We start from the raw sequence: 14,945 nt of genomic DNA on the forward strand, positions 1-14,945 counted from the left end.
CCTCCTGAGTGCTGGGATTAAAGGCATATGCCACTACCACCTGGCTAAAATCAATTTTTTAAATATAAAAGCAATAGAGTGGATTTTGAAAGATCCAATGACAGTAACATGGGAAGGCCTTCCTACCCACTATGACACTGATGGCTGTCTTTGTGCATAGTTAAAATGGAAAGGTTTTCTCTTCTTTCTTTTCTTTTCCAGGACAGGGTTTCTCTGTGTAACAGCCCTAACTTTCCTGGAACTAGCTCTTGTAGAACAGTCTAGCCTCGAACTCATAAGAGATCCACCTGCCTCTGCCTCCCAAATGATAGGATTAAAGGTGTGCACCACCACCATGCAGCGGAAAGGTTTTCTTTATCCATTACAGTACACTGATAGAGTTGTCTTTCTGCAAGGTTTACCTACCATTCTTACAACGGGGACCTTTTCCTAAAACTCACGAATATAACAAACGTTTGCTTAAATGACTCTGTAGTCTTAAAAGAAGCAGCCGTTAGCCTTTGAATGGCTTGAGCTCAACCCACGAGGACATCAGAAATTAAAACCCTGGGTGACATGATGGCTATGACAAATGCCACAAAGTCAACTACAAGATTTAGAGGAGATATCATGGGGCCTTACTTTATTTGGATGCCAGTGAGTGGTACCCCAAAGTAGTAATAGAACATAAAGCAGACCTCTACTGCATGTTCTGAGTTCACATGCAGAGTGTACTGCAAGTGGCTTTCTTCCATGGGACAACAAGGTCTGCAAAAGTAAGTTTGGAGAGGGAGTGTTATCCAGACATATCCTCGATCAGTGGTAAAAATAAGCTCTTGTTAATCATAGCAACTATACTTCTCTACCCCCATTCCCCATCTAAATTTTGGATAAGCACATTTTTGGCTATCCTATCAACTGTATTTCAGCATGTTTCTTTGAAGGATCTGGACTTTTAAAGAATGCTATTAGTACTACCCCTCAAGAAACTGGTAACAAGGACTGAGAGATGGCTCAGTGGCAAAGAGGACCTGGGTTTGGTTCCCATTGCCCACATGGCAGCTCTCGCCAGTAACTCCGATCCAGGATATCCAACACCCTCTTCTGACCAGCTCAAGCATTAGGCATGCATGTAGTTGCATGACATTCAAGTGATACATACATAAACCTAAAAAAAATACAGCACCCTACTTCAAAATTTCCCCAAATCCAAAAGGGTTCATGAATCAGAAGCACAACTTGATGCAGTTTCCCAAATGTTAAGTTTTATTTACAGTGCACTCCCCCCCCCCCCCTAGGAATTATGAGATGTCTCATGGTGACTTTTAACACAGCCAGGCATGGTACTTAGAACAAGGCTGGTGGTTACTAGGCTGTGTTTTTTGTTTTATGGAACTGAGCCCAGGTTCTCGTGTGAAGTATTTGTAATAATACGTGATACATCTAAATAATATTGCATACATAACAAATACCATACACAAACTTTTATCTGAACAATTTTTTGAGACAAAGGTGATCCTGGCTAGCCATAAATTTGCTATGTAAACTAAGCTGTGCTTGCACTCACAGAGATCTGCTTTCCTCTGAGTGCTCAATTTAAAAGAATGTGTTACCAAGCCCAAATATTAATTTTTGAAACAAGGTCTTATACTCACAGTGTTCCTCCAGGCTCAGTCTCCCCAAGTGCTGAGATTACAGGTGTGAGCCACTATGACCAGGTTTTGTCTTTTAAAATGCATCTTCTCTTCTGGGGTGTTGGGGAATCTCACACAGGTCTTCCATACATGCTAGCATAAAGTGCTCTACCGCCGAGCTACATCCTTAACCCTTACAAATACTTAATTGTTAGTGTAATGCTTAATGAGAAAATATTTACTTCGTGAAACTGGCCCCAGCTCTTTTTCACCTCTGTGAAACAGGGTTTTAATGTAACCTAGAGTGCCTTAGAACTCATAACATAATTTGACCTCAAACTCGAGACCATTCTCTGCCTCAGCCCCCTGTGTTTTGGAATTAAACCACCTACTACACGTGACCAGGTTCATTTATTTAAACATTATGTAATTTTTGTCAGGACCTTGTTTGGCAGTTAGATCTCAATTTTCTCATTTTAGCGTGGCTTTGCCATTCTCGTTTTAGAACTGAAGGCCAAATGAATACATGAACGGATTCCGGAGCATTTCAGTGGCGGGAGTCCAGCGACACGCACCCGGGCGCCCGCCACGCGTGGGCTCGGGCCGCTGGGTTGCACGTAGCCCCTCCCCTCCGAACTCTACCTGTCCGTCGGCTCCGCTTGGCCTATCAGCTCAGGTTTTGATTAACAGGAGGCGGGGTCGGGGCGGGGCCATCAGGGGTTGGCAGTGTCTCCAACCACTGTTGCGAAGAGGTGTAAAAATAGACAGCTCAGCAGCCCAGTGGACGTGAAGTCCGAGGCTGACACGAGCCAGTGAGATCAGGGGGCGGGGCCTGGCGTGTGTGGAAGAGGCCCCCAGAGATTGTTGTGGCGTCAGACGCGCAGAGTAGCGGTGTCGGTCCACGGCTTGGGTGTTCGCTGTCGCCATGAGCTACACAGGTAGGCCCAGCAGAGTGAAGGGGGCGCTCCGAACCGGAGAGGGACAAGGACGGACCGAGTCACGCCTGGGTCGCCCACGCCTCCCGTGGTTCGCGGTCACTGCCCTCTCCGGTCACAAAATGGCGCCTCAGGCCCTTCGCTTCGGGGTCGCATCCCTCAAACCCCGGCTGCCTGTGACCTCAGCAGGGCATCCCGGTCTCCCGGCTGCTGGAAGCCATGCTTGTCTTCTGTGACCATAGGCCCCGAGCCCCGGCGTTAGGTCCCAGCTCCCACCGCCTACGTCCCTGGCTAGTGCCCCCACGGACCTCCAGGTCCTAAGACATAGCTTCAGTCCGTTGTCTCGGCTGCTATCGCCATTGCCTCCCGCGCACTGTTTCGGTGCTAAATGTCGCGGATCCTTACCCAACGCCACTCCCCTCTTCATCTGGTCCAAAGCTGGGAGAAGCGCCAGGCCCCAGGGGGATGATCAGTAAATAAATGAAGGATCTGAGCTATGCAGAGAGCTTTAGGGACCGAACGTGAACCTTGGCGAGGAATTACTATTTTCCACATCAATTCCTTCAACTCACCGAGAAAGTGATGAGTAGGTACTGGGAATACTGACCGAAAATTTCTTAAGCAGCTTATGGGCGAGGGCAGACGTTAGTAGGCTCATAAATGAGTGCACGCTGTATTCCTGGGCCCTGGGTATCCTGAAGGGATTCAGTTTCGAGGCCTCCGGGAAGAGGTGAGGTTTAAGAAGAGATGTAAGCAGAATAAGAATAGCTGGCCCAACAACGTCCTGTACTGGAACCGCCTACCTCCTTAGATCTTGCTAGGAAGATGAGTGGTATCTGAGCAAAGAGGAAGGTGGGTGATGTGCAGGATGAGGAGGTGTGGAATATGCGTAAGTGACTGTCAATCATTCCTGGGTAAGTTGCCAAGGCTGCCTGGGTATGCCTTGGCAGTGACCCATGAAACTTATCAGTCAGCACCTTAAAGCCATAGACAGCGCCTCACACTTCGCTGGAGGTATTTCAGGCTTGAATTTATGTGGTTGCTGGGTAACCCACATTCTGCTAGGAATATTCAAGGCTTTGAATGAACCTAAGCAACGGGCTTTTGTATAATCCCCTTATGCTAGTCCTTGGTTAAGAGCTCGCCAAGAACCTTGGGTTTTCTAACAACCAACCCCTAGGCCAGTGGTTCTCATTCAGGGTGAATCTGTCTGCCTCCTACCTCCCAGGGGAACATTTGACAATGTCTACAGTCCTGTTTTGTTGTCTCATCTTAGCATGTGGAGAGGGCTGGAATGCAGTGCTACTGACATCTAGTGGATAAAGGGTAAGACTGCTTGCTGTTCTGTGTCCTGAAGTGCCTACTGTGGCTTCCACCACTTTTTTTTTTATACTAAGCAGCTGAGGTTATGTAGGAGCGTTGGGCAGTTTTGCAGCGATATTGGAAAGGAAAATCATTAAGTAGAACCAATGCTTAATGTCTCTAGAATTAAGATGTAATTCTCTTCACCAGGTCTGTCCAAGACTTGAAAATAGTTCTGCATTTAGAAGCAGGGCTATTGAAGAACAAGAGGATGAATGATTGTATCTTATGGGATAGCTTGATAATGGAGCATTTGTTTTTACAGATGAGGAAACCGAATTGGTTCACTAATGGTGAAGTTTGAATTTCAGCTTCAGATCTTGTAGGCTCTAATCCTGGGTTTTGTGGGCACTGAAGTAGCCAAGCTAATGAGATAATGGTTAGTTTCCCTTTCCTCTGGCTAAACTAAAAAGCCAGCTGTAACTTTATACTATGGTTCTTTCCCTTTAAAGATGCTAACCAGGAAGCTGGTCTTTGTGTCTTAGAATCCCAGCACCTGAGAGTTAGGAATATAAGTTCAAGACTGGCCTGGGTGACATTAGCTGTTTCAAAAAACAAAAACCCAAAAAAGGTTACTAAATTCAAAGACGTTTTAAGACACTTTTGTTAAGAGCCTTACATTATAGCTTGGACTGACTTCCCATCTTAAAATGAGCCCAGACTGGCCTTGAACTCACAACAGTCCTCCTGCCTCATCTTCTTTTGTATTGAATTAAGTCACTTTAATGGAATTTAGAGACTAAGTCCTGGAAGCTTTGAAGCGTATGCCACTGTCATTATGTGTATACCTATATTTGGGTATGTGCACATGTGTATGGATGTCAGGTCCTCTGGAGTTGGAGTTACAGGTGGTAGGGAGCCAATATTCTGGTGCTGGGAACCAAGCTCAGCTCTCTGCAAGAGCAGTGCATTCGGCTTTGGAACCCATCTCTAGTATGAAATGGGAAGGATGGGAACAGGAGAAAAACTGCAGGAAAAAAATCTCGAATCAGCCCTTCAGATGTCTGACATAGATTGGTCTTTTTATAGAACACTTATCTCACAGTACCACTGTGTTCGTGATGCCACAAGTACTGTAGCTGGTGGTTCTGGGCCAGATTACATTTAAGGTGACAGTTGTCGCCCCCACCTCCAGCATGACTCAAGCTCCTGTATCTGGCAAATTAATTCTAGCTATGGTTGTTTGCCACATGGATTGCTCTGTAGGGCCATAAGAAGAACCCTAACAATATGGCATCTGTTTTTCTGCAGACTAGAAATAATCCAAGAAAGAACATACAAGAAGTTACAAAAGTCAGTCATTTCTACATGACTTAGCGATCACACCAGCTACTTCTGTTTCTCTGGAGTGGGGGTGGGGGAGATTACATCATCTCAAGAAGGCAGAATCATTGCAGTTCATCTCAGAGGTGGTTTATCAGCATCCTTCTCCATCTCTCTGTATTTGCAGCCCTGGGGATGCAACCTCAGGGCTTTCTGCATACCTGACAAGTACTCAATGCGTGTGTCTGTCTGTCTGTCTGGTATCAGAGATACGGGTTTGCCCCACCTGTCAGTCCCTATCTTTAGTTTTTTGGGTGTTTTGTGTGTGTGTGTGTGTTTTGGTTCAGGGAGGAAATAAGACTCTCTTATGAGTAAACATAAACCCTTTGGAGGCTGAAAAGAAGGCTCAGAGGTTTGGAGCACTGGCTACTGCTCTTCCAGAGGTCCTGTGTTCAATTCCCAACAACCACATGGTGGCTCACAACCATCCATGAGATCTAGTGCACTCTTTTGGCATGCAGGCAATGCAGGCAGAACACTGTATACATACTAAATAAATAGCTCTTAAAAAAATAAATCATTTGCTCTGCAGTTTTCTTACTGAACTTAGAATGTGTGTCTGTCACTCTGTAGTGTTTCATTATAGTTGCTGTATACTCAGGCTTCTGTATCTGTGAGCTCTGTTTGTGGGTTCGGTCCATAGAGGATCGAAAATATTTTGGGAAAGGTGTATCTCTACTAATATCTCTACTAACAATGTACAGACTGCTTGCCATTATGCATTAAATAATAAACAGTATGACTTTATGTGTAATTTACATCATGCTAAGTCTTATAAGTAATTAAAGATAACTTAAAACATACAGTGGGCATTTTATTTTTTTAAAAAATGCATTTAACTTTATTTTATATGCATTGGTATAACAGTGTCAGATTCTCTGGAACTAGAGTTTCAGACAGTTGTGAGCTGCCATGTGGGTGCTGGGAACTAAACCCAGGTCCTCCAGAACAGCCAATGCTCAGAACCAATGAACCATCTCTCCAGTCCCTACAGTGGGCATTTTATAAAATGGACTTCAGCATTTGTGAATTTCCTTTCTTTGAGTGAGAGGGCCTGTTCTGGAATAAGTCCCCAACAGATAACTGACAACTGTACTTAAATGTACTTAAACTTGTATGTGCCATGCCTGGGAGCACAGGCTTGTAATTTGAACATCTGCAAGGGTTACAGAATGAATTTGAAACCTGTCTGGGCAACTAAGCAAATATATCTCAAAATGCAAAGTAAATTAAAAAGAGGACTGGAGATACAGTGCAGTGATGGAGTGCTTGCCTAGTATCTACCCACCACACCATCGCGCATACCTGTAATCCCAGCATTTGGGAGATGGAAACAGATTAAGGCTTTGAGGTTATGTACCTACACCCTACTTAGCAAACGAAATCAGAGCTGGAGATATGGCTCAGTAGTGGAGTCCAGGTCCCTGAATTAGATCCTTACCCTGGGCGGGGGGGGGGGGGGGGGGGAACACCTTGAAAAGAAAGCATATTACATAGCTGGCTATGATAATCTATACCTGTAGTTCCAGCTATTATAGCTCAAGCAATGTAGTGAGACTGCAAAAAATTACCATATTTATGTAATATACATAAAGCCTGGGGCATTTTGGTGGCAGTGCTGTTATAGTCATAAAAAAAAAAGTGGGTAGAATACATTATCCTGATTATTTTCTATAGGTGAACTCCCCCGTGAATATTTTTGTATTTAATGTGTGTATGCACACATATGTATACAGGTGTGGTGAACTCCCCCGTGAATATTTTTGTATTTAGTGTGTGTATACACACATATGTATACAGGTGTGGTGTAAAACAGAGGTCAACTTTGATGTCATTTTTCTAGTGCCAGCTACCGTGTTTTTTGTTTTGTTTCGTTTTTTGTTTTTTTAGCAGGGTCTCATTAGCCTAGAACTTCCTGATTGCACTGAACAGACTGGTAAAGAAGCCCAAGGACTCACCTGGTCATCCTCCCCAGGGAACTGTTCCACCATCCCTTGGGTATATACCCCTGTGGGTAAGGGGCTGATACTCAGGTCTCCATGCTTGGGCAGCAAGCACTTTATTAACTGAGCTATTTCTCCAGCCTTGCTTTCAGTGACTTTTTTGTTTTGTTTATTTAAAATTTTATTTTATTTATATGTATCTCTGTGCATTTATGTTTATGTGTTTGTGTGAGTATATCAGATATGTGTATGAACGTGCCGCTGGAGACCAAAAGAGGACATTAGATCCCTTGGACTGGAGTTAACAGATGTGTGTGAGCTGCCTGAAGTGGGTTTTATGATATGACCCTTGTCCTCATGATTGAACAGCAGTTTCTCTTAAATCCTAAGCCATCTGTCCAGCTCCTCTATGTCTGTGCACCACTATATGAATGCCTGCCCCCCCCCTTTTTTTTGTTTTTTTTGAGACAGGGTTTCTCTGTAGCTTTTAGAGCCTGTACTGGAACTAGCTCTTGTAGCCCAGGCTGGTCTCGAACTCACAGAGACTCACCTGCCTCTGCCTCCCGAATGCTGGGATTAAAGGTGTGCACCACTACTGCCCGGCATGAATGCCTGCTCCTAGGAGTGTGTCAAATCCATAAAACTATAGTTACAGATAATTGTGAGCCACCCATGGGTTTTTGGATTAAACCTCTGTTCTCTGAAAGAACAGGCAGTACTCATAACCACTAAGCCATCTCTCCCATCATCCCCTCACCTCAGTGTTTCGTATAGATAGTTATTAAATCACTAGTACTTGAAATTTAAGCATCTTGGGAAGGCTCTGGACCCCTGGGGGAAAAACTAATTGAACACAACCTCTTTAGGGAGAATAGCAAAGAGTCAGTCTGTGTATTTGTGTTTTCTCCTTCCTCAAAGCCAGACTCTATTCCTTCCATGGACAGTAAAGCTGAAGCTGAGTCCACAGTTTTCTTATTTGGAGCCCTTGCACCTGGATGTATTTGGAATTCCAGCTTGAAAAAGCATGGTGTCTTCTCCTGGGGTCAGGGTGGTACCCTGTAATTAAATACACTGGGGACTAGGATATAGCTTAGTGATACATTGTTGACATACCAGAGGGATCATCCCAAGGACCACAAAGCATAAGCCTTATTAATTTTGCACCACATTCATAACAGTATCCATTCTTCCAGGTCCCAGTGTGCATTTGCTCACATTTGCAAAGGGTGCTTGCATGTTCATGAAGTGTAGTCAAGTGATTTATCTGACTTTATCCCTGTTGTTTGCTGCCTAGCTCTACTCTGCCCTGTCACAGGCCAAAGAAGAACAGGCTTCTCTGTTCGTTAACCAATAAAAGCAACACATATACAGAAGGACTTCCCACAGCACATCCCCAGTTCGGAGAGTCCTTGATTTGCAGAACTTTTTGGACTTGAAAAGGACATACCTTTTAAGAACTTGGAACAGGGAATGGGATCAGCATACTGGCTTTGATGAGGACGACATGAGATGTAGCTAAAGCATTCACCGAGAAGCACTTGTTCAGTGTTCAGTGCTGGCTTTTGTTGCTATGGGTTTTTTTTTTGGGGGGGGGGGAGCAGTATCTCACTCTGTATTCCAGTGCCTTGAACTCATGGCAGTCTGCCTCAGCCTCATGAGTGCTGGTTCTTAGGCTGCAAACCTTCTACTGAACAACTATATAGGAATTTGTACCCAGATGGATGGTATTTAACATATATTTTTGTTGGAAATGTTGTTTTTTTTTTGAAAGCACTATCATTAATTTTGAGTTATGGGCTTAGTGGTTCTTAATCATTATTTCAACACTAAGTGTAAAAAGATATACAGGATATTAGACAAGACCCCTCTATTTAAATTAGGCATGCCTAGAACTCAACAATCCTCCTGCCTCCGCTTTCCCAGAGTATAGGGTTACAGGTGTACGTGTGTGGCTTCATAGTGACTGCTGCAGAGTGGGTGAGTGTCCAAGAGACCTTTATCCAAATGCTTACGACCTAAAGTACCTTCAGATTTTTTTTTTATTTTGGAATATCCCTAATGATGCCTTGGGTAGGACCCGAGACTAAACAGTAAATCATTTATGTATCACATGCACCTTGTACACATAACCTGAAGGTTTTTGTTTTGGTTAGTTTTATTTTTGAAACAGGGTCTCACTGTGTAGCCCTGACTGACTTGGAACTTTTATGTAGTCCAGTGGCCTTAAACTATAAAAGGTCTCTGTCACTGAAAAGAACTCATCACTCTATCCTCAGTCTCCAGAGTGATGAGTTCAAGATCAGCTCAGAATACATACAGAGATACGTCTTTAAAAAACTAGGGGATGCCAGGTAGTGGTGGTGCATGCCTTTAATCCCAGCACTCAGGAGGTAGAGGTAGGCAGATCTCTGTGAGTCAAGGCCAGCTTGGAGGCTTATGCTTGTAATACCTAGTACCTAGGAGACTGAGACAGGAAATATGAGACAAGTTTTGAGAGAATGAAACCTATCTGAAACAAAATAGCCAGGCAAGGAGACAAGATTTTTTGATATTAACATAATTTTAAAACTAACCCCACTTTTGTTTGAAATGAAAGTAACTGAATGATAATTTAGGTTCTCATTCACCACAATAGGCTAGAAACTTAAATGTTTATACTTTTTATGTAGTACTTGTAGCAAGTTAGACATGACTGTCTTTCCATTGATTGTGTTTAGAGATTTACTTAAAGTATGGAATCTTTTTTTTTTTTTTCGAGACAGGGTTTCTCTGTAGTTTTTGCTGCCTGTCCTGGAACTAGCTCTTGTAGACCAGGCTGGCCTCGGACTCACAGAGATCCACCTGCCTCTGCCTCCCAAGTGCTGGGATTAAAGGCGTGTGCCACCACCACCACCACCACCACCACCACCACCACCACCACCACCACCACCACCACCACCACCACCACCACCACCGGCTAAAGTATGGAATCTTGCTGGACAGTGGTGGTGCACGCCTTTAATCCCAGCACTCAGGAGGCACAGGCAGGTAGATCTCTGTGAGTTTGAGGCCAGCCTGGTCTGCAGAGTGAGTTTCAGGACAGCTCCAAATCTACACAGAGAGACCCTATCTGGAATCTACAGGTTTTAGAAACTTCTCAGCTGAAGGTCAACCTACCTGCTAGTCTCTATTGAAATGAAATATTGTCTTAGTTGCTTTGCTGTGGCTGGTTTGGGGAAATTAACCACCTTGTGCATACATTTATTTAGGTTTTGTCCAAGGATCCGAAACTACTTTGCAGTCCACATACTCTGACTCCAGTGCCCAGCCCACCTGTGATTATGGTAAGTGTGGCCCTGGTGGGAACCAGAATGTTCTGCCTTCTGCTTGGTTACTACTGACTTTGGTGTCACACTGCCTTGCTTAACTAAATCCAGACTGATAAATGGTATTGTGGTCCATTTGAATAGCTTTTGCTTCTTTGGGGGGCAATCTGTAAATGTAAATCTGTGTTGCAGTCAGATTGACTTTTTCATATTTTGTGAAAGTAATATTGTTCTTGCCCAGAGATACAGCTTCAGCAAATCTTGAGGATCTGGGAAGAGGCCAACCAGAGCCCAGCAGTGTTTAACTGTTGTCTACAAAATTTTCAGTAGAGAACAATACAATTGATTTACAAAATAAAATTTGCAAAAAAAATAGTGCTTTAAGAACATTTATGATTTTTGTGTTGAGTACATTCAGAGCCATCTTCTGCTGAATGCAACTGAAAAAATTGATGAAGAGGCCACGCTGTTCTTTCAGCACCCCCAGGGTCTTGGCAGTAGCCTGTCATGGAAGAACCTGACATGTCCTACTGTCTAGCTGCATTTCAGAGATTGCAGCTAGGCTAAGCCAGTGGACACACATTGAAGGGAATTTCCAATTGATAAACCAACTGTGAACAAACAGAAGTAGCCACCCAGTGAGTGCCACAGGTACTGCTCTGTTGCCAGTGCAGTCCAGAACTGAGAAGCTGGTCTCTAGGGTTGTTCCCTTCTTTCACAGTGGGGGTCCCTCCCTCCCTTTCCCTTTCTTTCCATTTATCATGTATGTGTATGTGCCACTGCATGCAGTTCTCTCCTTCTACCTCTATGTGGCTTCCAGAATGAAACTCAGGTTAGTCTGCTGGATTGCCTCTATCCATTGAAAATCAATTGAAATCTATTATTATTACTGAAGTCTCTTCCAGTCGCCTATTCTGTATTCATTATTGGGTAATATAAGTCTTGAAATCTGTAAGTCTTGAGTCCCATGGATTTGTACTTTTATTTTAACTTTTTGCCAGTTTTCTTTTTTAGATTTAATTGTGTTTATTTTATGTGTGTGAGTGTTTTGCCTACATGTGTGTCTGTGCACCTTATGTGTGCAGTGCCCATGGAAGGAAGGCATCGGATTCTATAGAAATGGACAGATGGTTATTAGTTACCATGTGGGTGCTGAGAGGGTCGTATATAAGAACAGCAAGTGTTCTTAACTGCTGAGTTATTGCTTCAGCTCCTGGATTTATTTTTTCTTTTCTCTGGTATTTTTGTTCGTGTTTTGAGGCAGGGGTTCAGGGGGGTCTCACCCTGTAGCCTGCTGGCGTGGAACTCAAAGGAGGATCCACCTGCCTCTGCCTCCTGAATGCTAGGATTAAAGGTTTGTACCACTTTCCTTTTCTTTTTTATTGTTTGTTTTGTTTGGGGTTTTTTTAAGACAGAGTTTCTCTGTGTAGCTGTGGCTGTCCTGGAACTCTTTTTTTTTTTTTTTTGGTTTTTCAAGACAGGGTTTCTCTGTAGCTATTGGAGCCTGTCCTGGAACTAGCTCTTGTAGACCAGGCTGGCCACCTGCCTCTGCCTCCCGAGTGCTGGGATTAAAGGCATGCACCAACACTGCCTGTCCTGTCCTGGAACTCTTATATAGACCAGGCTGTCTTCAAAGTCACAGACAATCACCTTTATCTGCTTCCCAAGTGCTGGAATTACAGGCATTTGCCACATATCTGGCTGGTTTTTTTTTTTTTAATGCTTTTTAAAAAATTGTTAGTGCTGGAAAGATGGCTCAGTGCTTAAGAGTACTGTCTACCTGTCCAAAGATCCTGAGTTCAATTTCCAACAACCACACGGTGACTCACAGCCATCTGTAATGTGTTCTGATGCCCTTTTCCGGCCTGCAGGCATACATGGAGGTAGAACCACTGTATATGTAATAAGTAAATCTTTTTTAAAAATTGTCTTGCTTATAATTTGCTTGCTTTTGTGCATAAAAAATTAAAATCATTTCATTATTTTTTAATCAAAATAAATCCTGAAGAGATTTTTGTTTTGTTTTGATACAAGGTCTCACTATGTAACCCTGTCTGGACTACATTTATATTTGTGCATCACTTTTGTGCCTGGTGCTCTTAGAAGACAGGAGAGGACATTGACTCCCCTAGTACTGGAGTTACATCATAAATTCTGTGTTGATATTTACCCTTGTATTAGTTAGGATTCTTTAAAGGATCAGGACTAATTGTGTGTGCTTGTGCTTGTATATGTGTACATATTAAAAAGGTTTATTAGAGTGGTTTATAGGCTGTGGTCCCAGCAATCCAACAATGGCTGTCTCCTGTTGGAAATATCAAGAATTTGGTAGTGTCCACAAGACTGGATGTCTCAGCAGTCCTAATCTGGTACTGGAGTCCTGGAGGATTCCTAGGGAACTGCTGGTCTCTAGTCTGCACTGGTCTCCTGAAGAATGTTCTCAAACCAGTGAAGGAATGCCTCAGCAACAGGATAGATGAACTTGCCGGCGAGAATGAGGGCAAGCAGGCAAAAAGCAAAAGCTTCCTTCTTCCATGTACTTTTATGTGGGGTGCCATCACAAGATGTGACTCACATTTAGGGTAAATTCACACCTCAAATGATCCAGGCAAGAAGAATCCCTCAGAGGCTACCCAGCTGCTTTGGGTTTTAATTGATTCAAGTCCAGATGACAGCCGACCTTAGCCATCACAACCTGGTATCTCACTGCGCAGGTAGATTATAGTCTTTAATGGTATCCAGTAGAGCATGTTCACTTGGTCTATTGGTGTCTCTTACTGTGGTCCTCTCTTCTTTTTGAGACAGGATCTTGTTTTGTATCACCAGATGACATGGAACTTTTTGTCAGTCCTCCTGACTGTCCTTCCTCAGTGCTGAGTTTGTAGGTGTAGAGGACCATACTCAACTTTACTTTCTTTTAAATTGTACTTGGGAAGCAAAGGTAGGCAGATCTCTGTGAGGTTCGAGGTCAGCATGGTCTATGTAGCAGGGCAACCAGGGCTACATTGTGAGACCCTGTCTCAAAAATAACCATGCTGGGTGGCATTGGCATTTGCCATTAATCCCAGTACTGGGAAGGCAGGGGCAGGTGGATCTCTGAGTTTGAGGTCAGCTTGGTCTACAGAGCAAGTTCCAGGACAACTAGGGCTACACAGCAACCCTGCCTCAAAAACCAATATGTACATACATACATACAGTTTCTTTTGTCATCCATGAACTCATTCCCTGTGGACAAAGTCAGTAGAAATGCTTTTTCTGAAGAGTCAGGTCTGTGGACACACATTCTAGGTCCAACTTCCTTTCTGCCCCCACTCCTGAAAATCCATCAGAGAGTTGCCTTCATTCCAGGTATAGCAACTAGCATATAGTGAATGCTTGCCCAAAGGGACTCCTGTAGCCCATGTAGACATTAAACTTGTGATCCTTCCAAGTAAATGTGATTGTAGGCCTGTGCTTAACATCTGGTGGCAGTCCTGTCATGGGGGTCATTTGTCTGTCTTTGAAATGTAAAAAAGTCGTCCAGTGACTCACTCCCACTACCTTCCCTGTGCTTCCTCACTTGGTTCTGGTAGCTCCTTGGTAGCTAAACCCTTGATGATATTTACAGCCTGCCCCACAAACAGAGTTCAAATGTGTTTGTGCTTGCCTCCCAGACTTTCTTCCTGAGAGCTGATGTCCACTGTTTCTGGTATTGTTAATCAATGCTGTGGCCAGGCTCTGACTCTCCTTGTGACTCTGCTGATCTTTCTTGCCTGTGGACATGACTCCTGGATCACTCTTCTTTATAAGGTCTTTCTCTTCCATATGTTCTCTAAACAGCAAGCTGCATTCTAGTATGGACAACATCTAGGAGTTGGGTTGTTCTGAGATACTTGCTGCACAGGCACGAGGTTTGTGTTTCCCCATCTGGAGAGGATGTTTGCTTTGTGAGCTCTCATGCCACAGATTATTAAATGTAGTAGTCTTCTAGAATTTCTTAGCTGGTCTCCATCATCTTCCCATTTTGTTGTATATAGCCCAAATGTAGATGGTTTCCTGTTATCAGGGGTTTCTGTCTGGTTCTCACATTTGCTAGGTCCCAAAAAATCACACAGAGGTCTACATTAGCTATAAACTGATTGGCCTAGTAGCTCAGACTTCTTATTAACCCTTATAACTTATATTAGTTATATTATAACTTACATTATTCATGTCTGTTTGCCACGTGTTTCGGTACCTTATTCAGCAAGGCAGTCACATCTTGCTTCTTCTGTGGCTGGGTCAGGACCGCAGACCAAGCTTTCCTCTTCCCAGAATTCTCTGTTCTCATTGACCACCTCTACTTCCTGTCTTGTCCCACCTATACTTCCTACCTGGCTACTGGCCAGTCAGCGTTTATTTAAAATATAATTGACAGAATACAGACCATTGTCCCACGCTGTTTCCATTTAATTTCCCCCATTTCTCTGTCATTCACTAGCTGTC

The 14,945-nt window shown here is 43.6% G+C and overlaps 1 protein-coding gene across 3 annotated transcripts in view; it reads left to right on the top strand.

Annotated features, from left to right (window-relative positions):
- The first annotated feature begins 2,394 nt into the window (after nucleotides 1–2,394).
- The window catches only part of Akap8l (A-kinase anchoring protein 8 like), a 34,444-nt gene continuing 21,893 nt past the window's right edge, over nucleotides 2,395–14,945 (top strand). For all 3 annotated transcript variants that reach the window (XM_050145965.1, XM_050145966.1, XM_050145967.1), the window contains exons 1-2: nucleotides 2,395–2,551; nucleotides 10,425–10,499. In XM_050145965.1, the coding sequence (XP_050001922.1) occupies nucleotides 2,539–2,551; nucleotides 10,425–10,499 (88 nt within the window). In that variant the 5' untranslated portion in view covers nucleotides 2,395–2,538. The remainder of the gene's footprint in view (nucleotides 2,552–10,424; nucleotides 10,500–14,945) is intronic.

The sequence above is a fragment of the Alexandromys fortis genome, unplaced genomic scaffold (assembly GCF_014885135.2).
Source record: "Alexandromys fortis isolate MF-2015 unplaced genomic scaffold, M_Fortis_MF-2015_v1.1 scaffold_42, whole genome shotgun sequence".
NCBI classification, from domain to species: Eukaryota; Metazoa; Chordata; class Mammalia; order Rodentia; family Cricetidae; genus Alexandromys; species Alexandromys fortis.